The sequence below is a fragment of the Daphnia pulex genome, chromosome 6 (genome assembly GCF_021134715.1).
Source record: "Daphnia pulex isolate KAP4 chromosome 6, ASM2113471v1".
Lineage (NCBI taxonomy): Eukaryota > Metazoa > Arthropoda > Branchiopoda > Diplostraca > Daphniidae > Daphnia > Daphnia pulex.
Window position 1 is genome coordinate 1634200 of NC_060022.1, and position 20265 is coordinate 1654464.

Consider the following 20265-nt stretch of genomic DNA (forward strand, 5'->3'; position numbering starts at 1 on the left):
AGTTGAAACGCGATTTTTGTCACGTCCCGACTTAGACATCGGTGTGATTATAATCCCCCCCACACACATCCTGAGCTGCAAGACGAACGTCCTGTATGTTGTAACGCCGGGCAGCTTTTGAATCCCTTCAAAAACGGAACGGTGACCGTCGACGAATAAGGACGGACGGATGAACCCTGGCGTCGTCCGTGCGAAAAATTCCGTGAGTGCATGGACCCACAGCCCCGTGAAAAGAAGAAAAAGAAATGGAAGAAATGGACAAACTAATCGGATCGGATGAGTAGTACGTAAACAGGGAAAGGTTAAAATATCTGGTGATTATATATTTGTGTGTATGGCAACAGCCAAACTCTCATTTGGAATGCTGTTGATGTAATCTCCACATCGGCGGAGTGATGGTTCGCTATGTGTTACACACACACCCGTCGAATGATCCAGCACAACGTGACTATCCATAAGACGAGAGCCGCTGAGACTGGTCTTGTGTATGCCGACTGCATCATAAGGTTCACAGCACGTGAAGTCTTAGCCCCATCGTTCGATCTGCTCAATCCATTCAGAGACGATTGGGATGGCATCGAAACGAAGATTTAATGTTAAAGAACCGGACGTTTTCCTCGTGAGATGCGATTTCATTTCCAGTGAAAATCAAATCGAAAAAAAAAACATGTAAGAAACAACTGCCTTGTGTAGTTTAAGTAATACATGTCGGTGTACAACCGGTGTGATCCCGTTCGTCCCCGTTTCTCTCTCTCCTCTATACCGTCATCACGAGTCTAATAAATACCAGATTGAACCGAGGCTGCTGCATATAGATGGATGAGAAAAACAAAAACGGGTCTCCTTTAAGGAATGAACCGGTTGCCTGTCCGTCAATTCCGTGAGTTGGCTGTTCAGTGCTGGCTTCAATCTTCAATGTAAACTTTATTCCAAAGCAGGTAGTATGAAACTTTATTCTTTTTTGGGATGTCTAAACTTTCTCCATTGGATAGGACCTCCCTCCTATTCTTTCCCCCCTCCCTCGATCCTGCGCACAACCGACCGAGCTTTCACGTCACGCGCTTGGTACTGCATTTCGCTACACGCAAACAGCTCGGCAATGTTGTGCGCCGCTATTATTCCATACAGTCAAAAGTCAAACTGAGTGTAGTTCGGACCCTGTTTTTTCGTTCATGGTGCTGATCTCATTCGTTCACTCACGACATTTACATTACCGACTTTTCCCCGTGATTAATATCGTCCCTCGTTCAAATTGAATTAAAATAATGGCATCGGAAGAGTTGAGTTCGATTGTGCACCGATTGTTCGTGGTGGGTTATTCATTGACGACCTGTTTGGCGATTATGGTCAGCGTCAGCTCCGGCGTGGTGACCGACTACTGGAAGGAAACCATCGATGGATGCATCCTCTACTCGGACATTTATCAGGATATTCCCACCCACAACAGCAAAGGGCAGCCGATCCAGCAGTCGAAAATCCCCGTTCACAACAGTTCCTGGGTCATGATCGGCTCCGACATTTCCGTCTGCAACTACACCACATTCACGCCCATCTTTTTCATCTTCATCGCCATGATGTGCATCTCTTACCACCTCCGGAATCTCTTCTGCAAGCACTGCTGGAGGGCTGAAGAATCGGACGTCAAATCCGATTTCTGGGAGATGATGGTCCGTTTACTGGTCGTCTTGTCTAGTTTGATGACCCTGCTGGCCCTGGTCGTCGCCTGCGTTTTGACCCACGGACACGACTACACCTGCAGCGGATTACGTCATTACGTCACATCCCAGGGACTGTCCCCATGGCTGGGCATTTCCTCCCTGCAGATTCACGAACTCTTTGAGCGACTCGATTGCGGATTTTTTTACTCGGCGCTGGATCACGGCCTGAAACTCGTCACCGAACACGACGATGAAAATGAAGGAATTACTAAGGCCATCGCTGTGGCGGCAGTGGCCAGCAACTCGGCCTCAATCATCGACAGCAATTCCGCCCTGGAAGTGGCCATGGCTACCGGATGGTTTCAGTTTTTCGTTTGGCTAGCGCTGGCCGTTGCCAACATCTGGCTGGCGATCCGGCTCAAAATTCAAATGTTTCCGGAATCCCTGAACTTGCCCGCCATTCCCAACATCTTCAACAAAGAATAAAACTTGTTAAAAAAACTAACGAATTGAATTATATAAATATTTAAGATTTATATTATTTTCAGTTTCGTATTTGTTCACGGTCCAAAATTCAGAAAATGGTTTCATTTTCCATAGTTCATTGTTGTTTCTCATTCGCAGTCATCACACACCTTTTTAAATGTCTCTTTCTAATCATTTCTAAATATTCTCCTTTTTAAATGTGTCATATTTGTAATTTCTGTGTAATTTTTCACCGGAGAAAGAAAAAGACATCACGTATAAAAATTTGTTATCACATCAGATCCGGCTGGCTTCATGCGGTTATTTTACTTCTGGTTTTTTGATCAAAGTGGATTTTTCCCAACAAACATTTCAGGTATATATTAGATTAATTGCACTTCCTTGTTGATGACACACACTACGACGAGAGTCAACCCAAAAGTCAAAACACGTTCTACCTGGTTTTTCACTGCGATCGGCAGCCAGTCAGCCGTGACTGCTAAGCTAAACACATTTCTGAAAATTACGAGAGTTCTCTTTGAAATAATTCCATTTGCTTTTGACTGGGCTTCACACAAATAGACACACCGTGTGCGCTGCGTAATCCAATAAAGAACAGCCCATCGATCGATCAGGGGACAGACACATTTTCTGTATCGCAACGAACTCCGAACTCGTATATACTTATTATCAAATTACAGGAAGAAAAAAGGTCTTTGCCGCTTTCTTACAAGAAATTACCTAATTATCTGCGGGTTTCGTGCAAATTATTACTTTTATCTTGACTTGAGGAGGATCGATTTTTGATAAGATCGATATCTTAAACAAAGTATGGTTAATTAGAATATTAAGTGTCGTCTGCTTTCGAATTTGTTTCACAGTTTCAAATGAGAGACGAACACGAAGTTTAAGATTATAAATAAAATGGGACGATAGATGTTTTGGTTTTTGCCTTTTTGGAAACATAGGCTATGTGGCTGCACGGAAAATAGGTCAACAATTAAAATTACAAAATTGTGGTCGTCGTGTGTCGTGTCAACTCTGATCGCGTCTCTTTATAGAATCGCTCAGCACACACTCCATGCTGTTTAGCCGGTTTAGCAGGTAAATAAAACACGATAAAACTAAGAATTCAAATAGAATTTGTGTGAGCTTAAATAGAAGGTATAATTAAACCTGTTCCAAATTAGTGTATGTAAGCCTTCTCTCGATGTGTGGCAGTTTGTTTACACTATGTAATCTTTTCCCTTATTATGCAGATTTGAGGCCAGAGCCATCATAACCACACAATATGCAAGTTTTGCTTGTGATGGACCTGTCGTCAGCAACAATATCAGTTTCATTGCTTGGGTAATGATTTTCTATACTTTTATTAACCTGTGAGCTGCTAGGTATTTTAATGATGCATTGGTTGCAGACATACATCGTGCATGATGCAGTGTACAACCTTGAATTCTTCTTGTTATTGACAATTAGGGTCAACCAAATGTTTCACTGTCAACTTACCTTACGCGTGTTGTTCCTGTCATTTTTGTAAACCATTTTTATTTTTTATAGATAAACAGCAACTTTCTTGATGGGATAGAAACTACCGATGTCGGTCCGAATTACCTATCTCTTCTTCCCCTTTCTTTAAATGTCCTCGTGTACACCCATGTGAGTGTGGGTGTATTCACGAGGACACCCTTTTTCCTATCCTGCCTGCTGCTGGATTCGCCTTTCTACGGATAAACCACTTTTGGATGCCTGGCTGTATTTCCCAGGCTTGAAGGTAGGAATAATTTTCTCTATTCTTTCCTTTTTGGCTATTGGTCTTGATTATGAATCGTTAGATAGTATGGAGTACGATTATTCCTGAGCTAGGCGGTTGACCGGAATGTTTTCTCTTATTGCCGTTTTTGTTTTTCTCAGTACGTTTTCTTTACTCATTTGTCGAATGACTGCAGATCAGGCTTGTTTTTTTGTTTTTGTTTTTGTACCCCATAGCTTTGTCTGTGGATGTAACAATCGAATTCCAAAATATTTTTATCTAGAAAATTGTATGACCTACCGGCCGCAACACCGGCACCTCTTCGTTCTTACTTGGTTATTAGAGGTACCTATTGCACAAGCGTGCTGCACATCAGCAGCGTGTATTTTAAATCATTTGTTTCCTTTTGTTTGAATTGATATTCAATCTACCCATGTTGGCACACACTTGGCGTTATACACTCGACAGAATAGCCTAAAAGAATCGATTCATATAACCAAACGACAAATCAATGATGCGGAACGTGACATTTGATATTGCCCAACTCTCTCTACTTATTACACACTTTCTCCAATTGTTGCACAAATTTTGGTAAAATAAATTGTTGCCTCCGGTGACGATTAAAGTTGTTTCCTTGCAGCAGCAGAGAACATGAAGAAAGTTGGTTGGTTGGTTGTTGAAATGAATGAATTTTTTAAGCAACTTGATTCGTTTGACCGCCCCCTCCCATCACACATCAAACATTTCCCCACGCCCAGCAGTTGCACCAGATAGTAAAACATCGACTATAAAGAAAATGTCAATTCAATTTGCCAAATAATTTTTATTTTTAATGATTTTACCTGCTGGTTTATTGTTGGCGACGAGCGTGATGACACGCTAGCTGCACATCATGTTCACGAAACCTATAGCGGACAGACATATACGTAATTACGTATGTGTCATATTTGCGAAATTAGAATAAAGTAATGAAAACCTTCGACGTCAATTCGACCCGTTCCGTCAATGTCAATTTCTTCAATCATTCCATCCAAATCGTCGCTGGTCAACTTGTCGTCAATTTGAGCCAAAATGTCCTTCAGGGTTTGAGTCGTAATGTAGCCGTTCCCTGCGAAAACATAATTCCATATAATTCTCTTATTTTAATTTCGAAAATGGGATTTACCTTCTTTGTCGTACAACCGGAAAGCGTCCCTCAGCTCCTTTTGCATCGCCTCGTCATCCTCTTCATCGAGGATGTCGGAAGCGATGGCAGAGAATCCGTCAAAGTTGATCTTTCCCGTATCTGTTTTAACAAATTCCATTGATAACAAACTACCATAAAAATTAGCTGATGACGGCTATACTTTTAGGGTCGTGTTCCACCAGCGACCTCGTTAGCTCCTCCTTATCGAAGGGCAAGTTCATCATTTGCAGGATCGTGCTGACTTTGCTCGACTCGATGTATCCTTTCTTGTCAGAGTCGAACGTCTGGAAAGCCTTCAGCATCACTGGTGAAAAATTTAAATGATTGAATCTAACATTCTTTTATTTAAATTAAAGAATTTACTTACTGTGCCTTCTCTCTTCTTCGGGGTCCTATGACGTCAAAGTGTCCATGAAAAGAAAAAGAAAGTCATATCGATTTCCTCATTTGCCTTGTGTGTGTGTCTATACACAGGTGATATGAGTTGGTGCATGCATATATGAAGGACACGCACCTATTCATAGAAATCGACGCTAGAAAGAAACACGAAAGGAGAATGCAAACGCATAACAATAGAACGAAAAAGCTAAATGAGTATTGTCCGACTTTGCCAAATGACACGCCAGCAGTAATTCAAAATTCATTTGGCCCCCCCTCGATCACTATACTACTCTACCTTCCCGTCTGCGTAGGTTGGGTAAATATATCCACAACGTCCGCAAACGCTCAAAAGAATTTCGGCCAGCCAGTAAATCGTCAAAGTCTTTTCTCTGCTGCTGCCCATCCCAACTAAACAGTTGGGGGGGGGGGGGGGAAACGCTTCCCGAATGTGATTTGACGAGAGATGGGAGAAAGAGGAAGCAAATGAGTCTGTCGTCTGTTTATTTTTCCAGTGGGCTCCACCTCGTTCTGGAGCCGCGTGACTTGGCAATCCGACACGCATAAAGATTGTATATACGCAGGCCTATCTATCTATGTGTGGAATAACTAGGCAGCGTGTAAGTCTATCGACGACGTGTTTTTATAACATACAAGGCTGATGACTAAGCACCGGGGAAATTTTGAACCATTTTTCTAGGAAATTAATCTTCAGCCGAATAATGCGACTAGACTTTTAGTATCCAGACGCTGGGCTAGTCAAAAGAAGAAATTTTTTGAATTGAAAAAGTTAACGTAAAATAAAGAACTCGACTGGGCGTTGTCTGTAAACACAAGATGATATGGATGATCAATTCTAATTAACTGTTGCAACTACGCAAAATTTTCTCATTCATTTTTTTCATGTAAAAATTAATTCTCTTTTGATGTAACAAATGAAATTAGATACGATTCCTGTTTCATACGCCACCGGATAATTTGTTTAGTAATTCAAATCAATTGCTCACCATAGTTGAAAATAGTAAAGTTTCAAAGTCCTGTGAAAATTTCAATAGATAGAAGTACACTCGGTCGATTAGGATTCAAAAATTTGAGCGCGTTTCAGTTGGCCCAAATTTTGTTGAATTAATCGAATCAGGAAAAAGAGACTAAAGATGAGGGAGATTGGCACAAATCCTCGAGCTGATAATAAGCCACGACGAAGATGACGACCATCAGGTGGACTGATAACAACTGAGCTGCTCCGGCAATGTAACCAGCCGCCAGGACAGAAACCCGTGTCCGATTCCCATAGTCGCATTCTTGTTGCCAACGATGACAATGGTCTACTAGCCTACATCAGCGAAAAGGAGCGAGAGCGAGGCCACATCACTGATGTTGGGCAGTGCCTTGTTTGACTCGCCACACTCTCTCTACGCAGGCACTTGTGATTTTGCGAGAACATTCCTCTTGTCGCATTGTCCAGCACTTTAACATCCCCAGAAACAACAAAGGTCCCATTATCGTGACATGTTCACTTTCCGATCTAATTCGACGTGACCATCCCAAAAGATATTTAGACGTGTAGGTGAACAACAGTTTGAAATTCACTTCGTCTTGGCTGTTGTGTGTACAACGAGAGCGGAAGTTTGCGGAAGCGTGACAAGAATCATAGGCCTATAATTCAAAGGTGACTTGCATGGCCAACTTGGGAGGTATACAGAAGACATTGCGACGAGAAAATAGAAGGAGAGAAGAAAAAATCCAGTTGCCAAATTGGCCTCGCGACTCGTCCGCTGATGAGATGCCGGACCGGCTGCTGAGCCGGCAAACGACGGCTGGTGGCGTCGTGGCGCCCACCCGATGATGTTGACGACTATATCCTACCCTCTCTCTCTCTCTCTCTCGAAAAGACGATCCAAAACGTCAACTCATCTTTTCTTAACTTGAAAACTTGCGCGAGTAGTACGTAAGCAAACACTTTTTGGTGGCCGGCCAAGATTAATATTTATTTCTCCAGCCACAGTTGATTCCAAAGTCCTTTAATAGTTTTAAGTCAATACTTTACTTAAAGGGATTATCTTTTGGGATATGGTAATCCTCGTTTTTTTTCCGCATCATATAAACTATTAGGAGCGGTTATCCTACCTTGATGATTACTGGTGTAAATGATGCTGGGATGTATCAATCAAGATGACGGATGATGGGAAAATTGTTATCAGTTGATGTCCGCGTATCGGCTCGAGTGGCTCATCTTTTCTTAGATGTTATGATGCATGGCGAAGCACGAGAACCGAAACTAATATTTTAAAACAAGAATGGTGTGGCTATTTTTAGATAGAAAGGACGCACCTGCCGAATGCATGTTGACATTATTGAAACATTCCTTGTTGATAACGATATGTTGTTGTTTCAATGTTGGAACGTACTCAACTGATTGGAAGAAATTGGACGCGAGACTAACGTCAGTTTCAGTTACCTAGCAAGTAAATGGTTTCACAAATTTGTACTGATTAAATATTTTTAAATTATTTATTCTACAGCCGAGGAGTATGAGTATTAATACGTGGGGACTGGGGATGGGCAGTCCTTCTTCAACCCATATTTGCCATTTGTCAGTATTAATAAAACCCCGGCGCATCGGCTAATTTTTTGCAGGCTTCGAAGTTGACTTCTGAGAGTCGGGTTATACGATTAGTCATTGCGAATCGCTAACCATTACCAGTTTACTCAGTATAATGCAAAGCGGCCACAATCATGGGATGGAGAAACGTGGAGAGATGTGTTATCTGTTCTCCCCCCATGACCCAACTAAAAAGGTCTCGTTCAAAGTTCTCTTGTTCTCCCTATCGCTCTTGAGAGAACACCGCCATCTAATTGGATAGAATTTTTATCGAGAAATTTTTCCGCTAAAATGAATCTTTTACGTGGATTACATCTCGCGCAACTTCTAGCAGACGACATTTTTTGTTACAACTTTTACAAGTTAGAAATTTTAAAAGTTCGTTAAGTAAGTTGATCTCCACCACGTGATAAATCTCAACAGGTAAAAATTAAAGGTAATTTTCATTTTGAGAAGTGGTCTATTGCAGTTTTACATTGATAGTAATAGAATTCCATATAATAATATTCTTCAAATAAAAAATGTTTAATGTTACATTTTAATTAAATTGGTAAAATAGAGCCATAGGGGAGAACTAGATAGGGATTATAAGTTGTATTTTTAAGTACCATTTGAACAAGTCATTCAACATTAATTTCACAGTATACTTTTAATTACTGGGACAATTCTTCCTGCATGAGCCAACCATTAAAATGGGTAAAATGATTACTGCTGTCTTGCAGGAACACACCTGTTGCTATGGCTGTAATTTGCACTGAGATTAGATCTCCTGCTTGGAGGTTTAAAGTTAACTGAAGGGAGTATGTTTCCCATCCAGCATTCCCAGTATAGTCATAAGCTTCCCCTCTTCCCACTACAGCACCATTCAATGCTATTCCCACATCAATATATCCCCCAGTTGATGGAATATACGCAATCCCAGATAAGGAGAAAAAATAAGTTCCTGTTCGTGGTGCTGTGAAGATTCCTGATGCTATGTTCATAGCATTTCCTATATTGAGTTGGACTACTTCAAATGGAACGGGGGTATTCAGTTGATTGAAAGTAGTGCTTTTCTGAACGTAGAAATAGACGGGCATAGATTTGACGTCAGCGTAGCCCATCCATTTTTGGAAGCCTGCAATATTTTAAATAGTTTTCAAGTTTTATAAATCAAGTCAATTAAAACGTTAATACCTGAATCGTTCGGCAGTTTCGTGAAATCGCAGTAAACGCTTTCGAACATTGTAGTTCCCATTACGTTATACATTCCACTAAGTGTGTACCCGATGCGCCAGAGATCTTGGCATGACTTCGGTATCCCATTCACAGCCACTTGTCCAGTGCATTCCAACCGGCCTAGAGTGTGGACACCGGAAGAACTCTCCAGTTGTGTACGCCCAAAGTTAAGGCGAGTGATGGGCAGAACAGTTTTATCCGTTATAACTCCTGTAGAACATATTTTGAGTCCTTTGCTACAATAACATTTCCCCCAAACTTACCGCTATCGACTAGTTGTACAGGAGCTGTAGAATCACAGTTGCACATCATTGTTGATTCAACGCAATTTCCATCGATGCCGCATTGGCAAATGTGATTGTCGGTGTTTCCGCCAGACCAAAAGTATTTTGGGTTTCCATTTTGATCATTCCACCAAGAAACAGCGGTTCGATCGAACTCCAAAGGTGCGTAGTAACAGTCGTACTAAATTGAGTAAAGTGATAATATTGATTTGAAATTTCAAATGTTATGGATTAGATCTACTAACTTGAATCGATTGGTGGCATTCATTCGATAATTCAGCCAATGCTGCCATTTGTCTGCTGGATGCGTTGTAATTGATGGCCCTGGAATAACATCCAGGATCAGCGCAGTGACATGGGATCGTCCCCAACACCTTGTCCGTCAGGATCGATCCAGTGCATTCCGGAAGTAAGGGTTGGATCTGCGAGACGAGCCTCTCTGCACGTTCTTGGGATGCTACTCCTTGCTGCAGATTTAGTTTCGATTGCATTGTCGTTTTTCTTTGCAAGTCTGGAGTTAATTTCTCGTTCGTTGCGTAGGTCCAGTTGTAATTGGGCAACCTCTTTTGCCAAAATTTCCTATCGGGTTGTACCATTAGAAATTCATGCATATCTTACGAAAGATGAAAGCGCTAGGTGACTTACATGTTGTTGTTCGAGTTGTTCTAGCCGAGTATCTTTCGCTTTCAACGCATTTTTCATTTCAATCTTACAGAGAAAGACAAAAGCAAACATTTGGGTTAAAAAAATTCTTAGTAGTGAAATTAAAAACCAATTCTTACAAAATCGTCAGTTAATTGTTGTAATCTTTCTTCTACAAAATGGCCATTCGCGATCGAATTGCAACCAAACAAAAGGAGGATACCGACCTGTAGAAGTGTAGCCATCGTTTTTCTCTTTAAAAATAGAACGCACATGAATTTCTTTCTGTTGCCTCTTTTTATATGTGATCAAACGCTAGATAAGATAGCGGGGAATTACTTTATTTGCCTGTTGATTGATCTGTTGCTTTGATATCAGGTGCAAAAGTCGGATGAGCGTCGGTTCAATGACATGTGTGGGTCACATTTACTTGATTTTTATTAATTTGTTGCCACAGAATCGTGGATAACACATTGCGCTAAATATATTGTGATAAATATTAAAATGTGGCCGGCGTATGGTGACAAATGTACTGCACAATTCAGCCAAGATCCATCCTAAGTCGTTTATGTAGACTCGAAAGATTGAGCTTTTGAGCTAGGATTATATAGTAGCTAAATCCCATTTCTTGTATCCTATCGCAAAATTTACTTTTGATTAGTTTGTCATGATGTGATACAAACCACAACCAGCATGTCTCCTCTATAACTGTAATTCAATTGTCACTCCTTTTTTAGTTACAAAGAAACGTAATTGATCCATCGTATCGATCAAAAAGTTCTCATGCATTATAACTCAAATTAAATATCCAAAAATTTTCAATCCAAATTGAAAATTTTCGACGCCAAATGGTGTTTGGGTTTAGTGGTTTGCCTCAAAAATGTTTCTACATATCAAAGAGAAAGAACCACTTCTCTTACTTTGACAGTTTAGTTTATTTTTAAGTATTCAAACATCTCCTTATCAGTTAATATCTGCATTTTATTGATGACTACTGCTTCAAATTTACTTTTTTTTATCAGTGATCAGTAACGATGTGATGAAGTGTCAGAAGAAAGCTAATAATCGTCGAGAAATTAACTATCGATTAATTGTTTGGCGCCAAAAACTGCTGCGATAATTAATATCAGACTACTTTTTCCATGGCAACAATAGCAGTTTAGCAGAACCAGTAACGAGTAATAAACACGTGTTTCTACTTTCCAGTAAAAAGTGTTTCGTCCAAGTTTGTGTGTGAAACGAAGTTTACGGTGTGTCTAATCTGTAACGCTGAAATCCTTTATTTCCTTCTTCACTAAAGTTTCCGAAAATCTATAATTATAAATACTTATTAATGTAAATTTGTAACCTGTGCTATATAACCTTTTCAGCTTTCTTGATTGATGAACGTGGTTCTTGGTAGTTATCGACTTATTGAAAACGCAGCAGCAGAATCAGTTCAAAAGGTTCCAGTCCCACTAAAAAGTAAGTTATTTCAAGTGAGATTTATGGCAAGTTACTGCTGCAATAAGTAAGAAACACAATTTAAACAATGAGAAACCCCATGTGATTTCAAGAAGCTGATTGTGACCGCCACCAATAGTGTTTGTTATTGCAACATTGTTTGTACAAAGTGTAGGATTAATGGATTGTATTGTTGTAGGCTTGTAGCCATGTCACATCATCCACAGCTGTATGTTGAATTGAGAGACCATTCAGGCAAGACACAAGTCATCTCACCTGAATGCATTCAATCTGTGAAGAAATATGCCTGCCCACTGTGTCCAGATGATAGTTTTCTTTCATCTGAACATTTAAAACGTCACTTGTCGAAGATTCACGAAAATAACGCCAAAATCATTCAATGCTGGTGTGGAAATTATTTTATGACTAAGGATGACTTTCAACAACACAAGGAAACATGTTTACGCTTTAGGTATAGATGCAGATTTAAGCAATTTGTTTTGTTGAATGTGGAATTTATTATTTTATTTATTTATCCTTTTTTTAGATTCAAATGCACAATCTGTGCTCGAAGCTTTACTCAACGAGTTAATCTCAAGCGTCACCGAAATGGGGCCCATTTTGATTTAAAGAAATTTAAGTGCGATGTTTGTCTATTCGCCACTCATCGAAAAGACAGTCTAGCACGTCATATGACAAGTACTAAACATAAATTACAATATTCCTCGTCGATCATTCAATCGAGCCATCAAGACCGACCATCTCCAGAAGATAATAGTTTTATTTGTGCGTCTCCAAAAGAACTAACTGCTGAAACTTATTCGAGTCGTAGCTTCCAATTTATGGCCTCTAATCCAGAAGATCTTGAATTCTCCGATGCCGAAAATCTTAGCAACAATATTTTAAACGTGGCCAACTTGCACAGTGTTTCAAGTTCCACTTACAACAAGCAAATGACTCTTCCACCGCTGAAGAAAACCAGATTTGTTGTTTTGTCTGGCACTCCTCAAATAAATCTCAATACTTCCAAGTTATCTCAGGTGATTGCAAAACCGTTGTCTGTGGAAGCGGACGAAAACGTAAGCAAAGAAGTCTCTCCCATTGGCAGAGCTAACGATATTGCGATGCACAGTAACTGCTTGCTTCCTCCAATGAGCAGCACTCACAAAATCCAAACTGATTTATCGTCCTCTTCTGACAAGAATTCCTTGGCTAATGCGACATCCAACAAACAGGTAAGATCGAGTTTGTTTACTGCTCAATACTGTATTGCTTTTCGTTTCTTAAATTTGTTATCCATTTCTTCGGGATTTTAGTTCATCATTTTGAGATCCCTGAATCCCCCCGTTAAAATTACATGGTCTAACGGCCTGCGTGAGAACCACAGCCCAATTCAAGTATTGCTTATCTTTTAAATCTATCACAAACTCACTTTTATCCATTTCATCTTGAAATTTTTCGATTCTTTTCAAATAGCCTAACACAGGGTTACAAACGCAAGGTTTATTTCCCATTAAGATCCACACCGGAAACATATCTTTACTGCCAAGTAAAGTGCTGGCGCCTATCACTTCAAAAGGTCCCACAAAACGACATTGAACAATCGAATCCATCGTAACTAACGGATCGTTTCCCCCCCAAAAATGGATCTTGTTTGTTTGATCGAACAATTTTCAGAAATTATATACCTTCATTAACTATATTCCTTGTTTTAAGTGAACAGAAGTCCTCTTTTTTCTCAAGCTATCGAATCCACAAGCTGTTTCTTTTCCTTCAGCATACTTACAAAGAATTTTAACTTTTCGTCTGTCTTAGTTTGCTTTTTTATCGTTACTTTCATACAGAAATGGCTGTGTTGAAATCCGTTTTATCCTTTGTTCAAGTGATTTCGAATATAATTTAGTATCAAGAAATGTGTGGTAGCCACACACATGTACTTGTTATTGTATTTACAGTTCTAGCGCTACGCTGGCCAACAAACAAGAAAACCAGCAATGTTTTACTTTATTCACCCGTTTAGCGTTCCATGAAAAACTTCCAACTGCAGTTCAACAACATCGTCCATGAGGTAACCATCTGCAAGATCAGCGAATCCGATCGACCTCCGATTTCTTCTACCGTTCAACGTTCTCAAGGTAATAAAAGCTCACCCTTTTTAATCTGTTTTATTTTTGCAATGTTAGTTAGTGTATGTGTTATTTTCTTGAAAACAAATTATTACAAATATTTATGTTAACCAATTGAATTGAATTTTTGTAGAATTTTTGTCAAGCGGTTTTTGACGACAGCACCAATTGTAGGAGGCGAATGATCGTGCCGCAACCAAAGTGTCGAGAACGTTTTTGATGTTAGCAGCTGCGATCGGTGCGTGGATGATGGCGATGACCAATTAGATCCAGTTCTCCAAGTAGGCTACTGTTCCTAATTCTTTGGGATGTTTTTGTATTCATCGTGGGAAACGGCATGGAGAACGCCCACGGCTTTGTCTAATCTACACTTGATGCATGCTTGAGGTCCGTTTGGCTTTCAGTTGATGGTGTCACCATGAAATCGTCTAGACAACAGCGCTGTAAAATGGTATTTATGTCAGCATTCACTTCTGATTCCGTGCTTATTGAGAAATGTCTGGATGACAGGGGGCAAGTCCTCAATATCGAAAAGTACATTAAAATTGGCGATGACAGTCGCTTGTTTTGATTTGGTCCACTTATCAGTGTATACTGCTTTCTCTTTCCAGGTTCTTGAAAATGGTGCTTGAGAGCAACTTTGTAGGGTTGGATCGTAGCAGAGGACAAAGGAAAATAGCTCAACACGCGACGAAAGTGAGCGCAGCGAGATATAGCTTCGATCGTAATGGCTAACTCAATTAAAGCCCGAAGAAAAGCCTCCCATTCTCCCAGAGGAACTGGTAAGTCACCATGGCATATTACGTTCCGCGCTAAGATTACCTTCCTGAGAGTTAATTAACTGAACCTCCGGTAGGGATGTACTAGCCTTTAAAAAATATAGATAAATGGGCTTAACTATTTCAACATATCAAATCATCCCTAGCGTTTGATGGAACTCAAGATTCTCAGCTAAATTTAGGTCGATAGCAGCCTTCGCATGTTTAAGAGATTTTTTTTGGAATGCAAAACAGAATCAATGCTGATTCTGTCAATCAATCAATTAGTGTAAATAGTTTTTTTTATTTTCCAAGTCATATCTTTGCATGCTAGCGAAAAATGATTAACTATAAACGGAAATGAAATTATGGAAATATAAAACCAACAGACCAGCACGAGAGCATCTGCCATTTGCTTTGGCCAGTACTCCCTGTACTCGTTTTCTATGGAAATGACAAATTTTTTTCTGATCTGGCAATGTCAAGCAGACGACTCCCAAGCTCTACAGAGAATTCATTTGACGTTCAGGTTCAGGAATAATTCAAAGTCAAAACTGTAAACAAGAGATTTTTTAAAATAACAGTTTGTTTTTGTTAAATAATGGCAGACTTGCTTTCGTTTTCTGACGAGGTTTTATGTCGTATACTTGGGAGTATTTCTAAGGTTAAAGACTTGCATAACGTTATGCTAGTATGTCACCGATTCCTACATGTGATTAAAAGCTACAATAGATTGTGGAAATTTGAAAAGAAAGTGAAAAATATGCTTCAGGGATTATCCTCTAAATATTTTTTAATTGGTGAACCCTCTCTTGTAGAAGTAGAAAATATGGTTAATAGTGAAAGTCATGCTCCAGATGAGTGGATGGAAAGTGTTCTTCAAAATGAGATATTTAATCAGAACCTGTAAATAAATTTTTATAATTTAACGAAAACAAAATCTTACAATTACAAAAAATTTATACATATCACTTTTTTTTACCAGGAATGAAAATTTAACTACAAGATTTTATGCCCGGAAAATGCTGAGGTATTTTAGAAGTTGTGTTATTGAAAAGAAATTAAAACACCTGATGGATTTACCAGAATCCCAGAAATCCATATTAGAAGGGGCTGTCTTGATTTCACAGTGGGTCCAAACAGAACAAGAGCACTTAATTAGTTTAATTGAGGTTGAATTAAAACTTGAAGACATTACAAAATGTGTAAAGCAACATTTGGTTGAAAAGTCAGACACATTTACAGCCAAAGAAATACTGGAATGTATTAACAAAGTTTTGTATCGTGAAATGGAATTCAAAGTCATGCAGTCTGATTACTCATTTGAATATTTTTTTATTGACAAGGTATTTTAATTTACTGTGAATAGTTCCAAACATTTAAATAGTTTATCATTATCAAATAAAATAATAAATTTTAGGTTCTTGAATCGAGAATTGGCTTCCCCGTGACTCTTTGTATTATCTATCGAGAGGTAGCCAAACGAATGGGAATTTACTGCGAGCCTGTTTTACCCCCCAAAATTCTCTTGCATCGTTTTTATCTTAAGTGGAACGCAAACCCAAAGTAAGAGTTCTAAATTCGTTCTTCAATAAATTAAATATTATTATTTTAAAGTCTTGCAGGGGACACTGACTGTAATCAATTGATTGACCCAGCAAATGGCGGTTCTTTGCATTACTTCCATCCGACTACGTGTCCAGTCGTTTCAACTAAAGAATTTTTACAGAGAATTGTGGAATATATGCGTAGAATCAGATTACAAAGTATTAGGTCTGGAAGAAGAGAAGGTCGAGACAGAACCCACTTCCAAAGGAGACGAAACGAACTGTGCTTTTCTCGATTGGCCTGTGCCGTTTCTCCTGACCAAACTTCTTCGATCCTTCTCTATGCGCACCTCTGCTTGGATCTTGACGTCCAGCTAGAAGATGCAGTTCGGCTCCTTCAGCAAGTAACCCTATTCATTTAAATTGTGTGTGATCAAATAGAAAATTTCCGTATGGTTGACGCGTAGGTTGAAACGCTGCACGATCATCGACTAATGGAAAAATGCATTCAGAAATTAAACCAGAAAAATTCGCTAGTCACAAAAAAAGTAAAATTATAATCTTTCCTGCAAATGTATGATTAATTAATTAAACTTTGGATTGCTCACCAGAAGGTTATCCACCTTCGATCATCATCCGTTAAATACGCAGTGGGACTTGTCATGATATACAAAGATAGCGCTTGTAAGCCACCGTTACTGTGTGTAATCGACTCCTGGACACACCATGATCCAGACAGAATATTTTATAACGTCCTTTTCGACGATGGGGATTCTTCCTTCGTTGCTGAAGGTAATCGTAATGAATTTCAAATCACCGACTTCCTACTCAAATTATTTTTATTTTTGTTTTTTCAGATAATTTAAAACTAAACACTAATGTGTCGTTCGTCAGCAGCCATCCGAATATCGGGCTTTCTTTTGAACGTTTCAACGGCCGCCGATACATCTCCAATGCTGAGATGATGACCCTCTTCCCAGACGATGAAGCCTTTGCTCTTTCTCTGGTCGGATAAAATTATATGTATTATCGTATCGCATTATGTGATTGCCTGCCTTTTACTTACATAAGCCGCTACACAGTGCCAAATAGTTTCATCAAATTTTACGAGAAATCAAAAATTATTTAGGCCATTCAGGTTGTTTTTCTTAATTCAACCAATGTACAGCCTAAATGTAAATCAGGTTCTTGTTTCACCTTTTCATTCATCCTTTTGTAGCTTAAATCCTGTGTTATTTTGCAAACAATTTTAACTTTCACTTCACTTAAAAATTCCAGACAGAACTCCCTCTAACTTGTGGGTAACAATCTGGGTCACCTCTGACCCCAAATAACTAAATAAGAAGTAAAGGCTAGACCACATGAGATATTTGTGAGCCCCCTGCGTTAGTAAGGTAGGTAAGAAATGAATCCAATATAGAAGACTTTAAAACATGAAGAAAAAGCTAAAAGATTTATTTCATTACTAGTGATTTTTCAGCTACAAAATAGCACTCATAAACCATTAAAATCAAGTAAGAGCATTCACAAAGACGACTAAGTGGAAGAACACAACTAATTAAATGAAACACAACACCCATAATTTTATTTGATGGCATGTTGCTTTCTCAACCACGATAATAACACAGTGTCATTATTTGTTTGGCGCAGAAAGATTTTGTTCCAACAGTTGTCAATGGAATCACTCCTATAGGCCTATCATGTAAGATCAGGTTGCCTTAATCTTACTGCATGGATGAGATTGGAAGCAAGAGATTTGACATGTCAGACAAATTAACAAAGAACACATTGAATTGTGGCACCACAGACAGCAACAGCATCAAGCACACCTTTCACCTGCCTTTCACTATCTCCTCATTAGGCAGCATCTCCATTAAGGCATTAACAGCCTGAACATAAACAGCTGTTGAAACCTATAGAGAAAGATTCATCACAAGTAAGGCAAAGTGCAGAATAACAGGAATAAAGTGAAAAGTTAAAAAAAAGTGATACGTAAAGGTAGCAGTATACGATATTTCGTCAAGAATCTGCAATCACTAACAGATGCCATAGACAACGCACAGATTCAGAAGAATGTCACTTGTCAAGCTGCCTTCTCATCATTATATCTTGGGGATTTCGTCTGTTGTGATGTGTGATGCTGCGGTGGTGGCTTTTTAGTGAAGACGAGATGTAAATTTGGAGGGGAGAATATTACGTGAGTATCAAAGTTATTTGCCTTCGTTTGTTAGTTCTTAACTTTCAACTGTCAACGAGCTAGAGCGGACATTGTTTTCATGTAAACGTTTCTTTTTTCTGACACTAGACAGCTTAGCCTTTGTCATTTTCCACTCAGTTTAGTTACGTTTACTTTGCACATCTCTGAAGAAGTTTCTCGCTTCCACTATAACGAAATTTTTAGTGATAACTGCCAGTTTCTGTTTCAGCAACAAAGCTCATTTGTTAGATTTTTAAATAATGTGTTTTTTTTTTCTACTTCCGGTTTTCTCATTTCTGTCGGTAGTTTAGTAAATATTCATCTGACACACAAAAAAACCACATATTCGTGATCCTCGCCAAATTTGTGGTAAAGTTCATGTTGTTTTTTTTACGTGCGCGTACTTCCGGTTTCAAGAATTTTCCTGAACTATAGTTCAGGAAAATTCTCGATTTTGATCAAATTCTGGATTTCGTTTAAATTATACCAAATCGACCCCAAATTTCACGGAGATCACGAATATTTGGTTTATTTGGTCGGCAGCTCAATGGTTAAGGCGCTATCGCTTACTTCCGGTATACTTCCGGAAAATTTGCATAAAACTAGCAAGTGAGCTTTGTTCTCTGTACAGTTCTAAGGATTGAATGCTAGGTTTTAGCAAACAAATATGGACTTTTCAAGTTTTGTGAGTATCTTAAGACCACCTGCAAATACTGAGTTTTGAGATGTATCAAATAGATGGCGTGTTGATTGTGTCAGTTATGGAATGGCGGTTTGCTGTCAAAAGTTAAGCTATCCTTTCTTCGAAAATTACCAATGAATTCATTGGTAAAATCTAGTGAATTCTTCTCTAACTTGTTGGTGATGTGTTCTATTCCGTGTATATGTTGGATAACCTTAATATCATCAACTTATAGGAGGAAACGTGAAAGGGTCGTGGTCGTGCAGCCTACCGTCAACTGTGTTGTTCAAAATCATATTATTCTACTGAATGTGCCATCAAAATGATACATGTAATAACCAACACTAGCTTTATTCATTTGATGTATTGCTGAAACATATATTCTTCTCGTCTTTTATGAGGAGTCATAATTATCTGTTGTTTGTATTGGACTTGCTAGATCACCAACAGCCCAGTATAGACCAATCTCTCATTTCATCTTCTCGAGAGAAGATTGGATAACTGATCGGTGGTTTCATGTGTAAGTTCACTGATCATGTCACTGAACTTATTCTGTTGCAGTCTAACATCTATTTAAAGTATTGATCTCCACTTATGTCTATCTAATGTTTAAGAGACGCTTTTGAGTGTATACTGATAATTGTTTATTCTTTTAGATACTAGACGTCAAGCAAACTGATGACACAAATTATAAACAAGATGACTTATTTTTCTTTTTTTATTTACAGGTTCTAAACTCCAGGTTTCTAAATTTGCATGGCAGACTTTATGAGAAGTCATGTCCTTTCAAGAAAGTCAACAAGGTCTCTTGTGTAACCTTTTGGCTGCTACTCTTGAATCTCCCTTTTAAGCAGGCCATCTTTATTTGAGGTATTGTTTTCTGCTGCTACAATCTTGTTTGAATATTATTGCCATCCAAATAAATGTGCATTCTGCTTACAGGGAAATTCTTCGCTACTTGTCATAGGCTTCATCCACTGGTGAAAACAACGAGAGAATGCTGCAATCCAAGACTGATAAATTGTTTAATCGTTAGATTCAATTAAAAGTGCATATCTGGGTTCCCTTCTTTTCTGTGGCCCCGTTTCCCTAACTAACCACTAACCAACGCCCGCCGGTGGTCACTCACCCGCTGTGAAACCAGGAGGAGGGGAGGGCTCTGGTCGAACGGGGACTTGGAAGGCGCATGATCCGATGAAAACTTTTGGAGGGTCATGAGTCTAACCCGGAAGCCTAGTATGACTACATCTCCCCAGTAAAACTTGCCTCGTACTTCTCTCTTCTTCTCGGTCCAGATAAATATCTCTGGGGGCCGTAGACATGTCCTAT

General features: G+C 39.1%; 5 protein-coding genes and 2 long non-coding RNA genes across 16 annotated transcripts; 4 read left to right on the forward strand and 3 right to left on the reverse strand.

Annotated features, from left to right (window-relative positions):
• Positions 1-45: 45 nt before the first annotated feature.
• LOC124196316 lies at positions 46-2425 on the forward strand. Its single transcript, XM_046591267.1, has 2 exons — positions 46-938; positions 993-2425. Exon 2 carries the CDS (start codon positions 1266-1268, stop codon positions 2142-2144), a length of 879 nt encoding a protein of 292 aa, XP_046447223.1. The 5' UTR covers positions 46-938; positions 993-1265; the 3' UTR covers positions 2145-2425.
• A 1800-nt stretch (positions 2426-4225) lies between these two features.
• LOC124196317 (troponin C-like) lies at positions 4226-6709 on the reverse strand. The gene is made up of 7 exons (XM_046591268.1): positions 6445-6709; positions 5427-5451; positions 5220-5363; positions 5039-5158; positions 4850-4981; positions 4716-4778; positions 4226-4658 (listed from the first exon to the last, which is right to left on the reverse strand). The coding sequence occupies exons 1-6, from the start codon at positions 6445-6447 to the stop codon at positions 4753-4755; spliced, it is 450 nt and encodes a 149-aa protein (XP_046447224.1). The 5' UTR covers positions 6448-6709; the 3' UTR covers positions 4226-4658; positions 4716-4752.
• Positions 6710-8618: 1909 nt separating this feature from the next.
• LOC124196318 lies at positions 8619-10463 on the reverse strand. Of its 2 annotated transcripts, none has more exons than XM_046591269.1 (6): positions 10324-10463; positions 10187-10249; positions 9787-10120; positions 9521-9722; positions 9216-9467; positions 8619-9156 (listed from the first exon to the last, which is right to left on the reverse strand). In XM_046591269.1, coding segments are annotated over exons 2-6 (1254 nt in total). In that variant the 5' UTR covers positions 10189-10249; positions 10324-10463; the 3' UTR covers positions 8619-8692. The 2 variants fall into 2 exon arrangements, with proteins under 2 accessions (XP_046447225.1, XP_046447226.1); XM_046591270.1 differs by having other exon boundaries at positions 10411-10433.
• Positions 10464-11202: 739 nt separating this feature from the next.
• On the forward strand, positions 11203-17241 carry LOC124195577 (F-box only protein 21-like). Of its 8 annotated transcripts, none has more exons than XM_046590053.1 (13): positions 11203-11433; positions 11554-11647; positions 11826-12098; positions 12174-12861; positions 13647-13761; positions 13886-14203; positions 14364-14534; positions 15496-15856; positions 15931-16076; positions 16128-16461; positions 16525-16605; positions 16669-16849; positions 16915-17241. In XM_046590053.1, exons 8-13 carry the CDS (start codon positions 15533-15535, stop codon positions 17070-17072), a joined length of 1224 nt encoding a protein of 407 aa, XP_046446009.1. In that variant the 5' UTR covers positions 11203-11433; positions 11554-11647; positions 11826-12098; positions 12174-12861; positions 13647-13761; positions 13886-14203; positions 14364-14534; positions 15496-15532; the 3' UTR covers positions 17073-17241. The 8 variants fall into 8 exon arrangements, 7 of the variants coding, with proteins under 7 accessions (XP_046446009.1, XP_046446010.1, XP_046446008.1 ...); XM_046590054.1 differs by having other exon boundaries at positions 13886-14033; XM_046590052.1 differs by having other exon boundaries at positions 13886-14534.
• LOC124196140 (serendipity locus protein H-1-like) lies at positions 11836-13972 on the forward strand. The gene is made up of 6 exons (XM_046590954.1): positions 11836-12098; positions 12174-12861; positions 12943-13023; positions 13647-13761; positions 13810-13814; positions 13886-13972. Exons 1-6 carry the CDS (start codon positions 11836-11838, stop codon positions 13970-13972), a joined length of 1239 nt encoding a protein of 412 aa, XP_046446910.1.
• Positions 17242-17491: 250 nt separating the features above from the next.
• Positions 17492-18569, reverse strand: LOC124195578. Its single transcript, XR_006875296.1, has 2 exons — positions 18050-18569; positions 17492-17970 (listed from the first exon to the last, which is right to left on the reverse strand). It is a non-coding gene; the product is annotated as an uncharacterized LOC124195578 (long non-coding RNA).
• Positions 18570-19260: 691 nt separating this feature from the next.
• On the forward strand, positions 19261-20024 carry LOC124195579. Of its 2 annotated transcripts, none has more exons than XR_006875297.1 (3): positions 19261-19514; positions 19665-19806; positions 19879-20024. It is a non-coding gene; the product is annotated as an uncharacterized LOC124195579 (long non-coding RNA). The 2 variants fall into 2 exon arrangements; XR_006875298.1 differs by having other exon boundaries at positions 19261-19456.
• Positions 20025-20265: the final 241 nt, after the last annotated feature.

What these genes read in the sequence shown, in the direction of transcription:
- LOC124196317 (XM_046591268.1), bottom strand. An exon ending in CGAAGAAGAGAGAAGGCACA is followed by an intron (nt 5,364 to 5,426) that starts GTAAGTAAATTC and finishes ATTTTTCACCAG; the next exon opens with TGATGCTGAAGGCTTTCCAG. An exon ending in GGGTCGAATTGACGTCGAAG is followed by an intron (nt 4,779 to 4,849) that starts GTTTTCATTACT and finishes TGTCCGCTATAG; the next exon opens with GTTTCGTGAACATGATGTGC.
- LOC124196316 (XM_046591267.1), top strand. Translation starts at nt 1,266, where the DNA reads ATGGCATCGGAAGAGTTGAGTTCGATTGTGCACCGATTGTTCGTGGTG.
- LOC124196140 (XM_046590954.1), top strand. Translation starts at nt 11,836, where the DNA reads ATGTCACATCATCCACAGCTGTATGTTGAATTGAGAGACCATTCAGGC. An exon ending in GAAACATGTTTACGCTTTAG is followed by an intron (nt 12,099 to 12,173) that starts GTATAGATGCAG and finishes TCCTTTTTTTAG; the next exon opens with ATTCAAATGCACAATCTGTG. An exon ending in AGAACCACAGCCCAATTCAA is followed by an intron (nt 13,024 to 13,646) that starts GTATTGCTTATC and finishes TCACCCGTTTAG; the next exon opens with CGTTCCATGAAAAACTTCCA.
- LOC124196318 (XM_046591269.1), bottom strand. An exon ending in AATGCCACCAATCGATTCAA is followed by an intron (nt 9,723 to 9,786) that starts GTTAGTAGATCT and finishes TACTCAATTTAG; the next exon opens with TACGACTGTTACTACGCACC. An exon ending in GAAACTGCCGAACGATTCAG is followed by an intron (nt 9,157 to 9,215) that starts GTATTAACGTTT and finishes AAAATATTGCAG; the next exon opens with GCTTCCAAAAATGGATGGGC.
- LOC124195577 (XM_046590050.1), top strand. Translation starts at nt 15,112, where the DNA reads ATGGCAGACTTGCTTTCGTTTTCTGACGAGGTTTTATGTCGTATACTT. An exon ending in GAGATATTTAATCAGAACCT is followed by an intron (nt 15,417 to 15,495) that starts GTAAATAAATTT and finishes TTTTTTTACCAG; the next exon opens with GAATGAAAATTTAACTACAA. An exon ending in TTCTTCCTTCGTTGCTGAAG is followed by an intron (nt 16,850 to 16,914) that starts GTAATCGTAATG and finishes TTGTTTTTTCAG; the next exon opens with ATAATTTAAAACTAAACACT.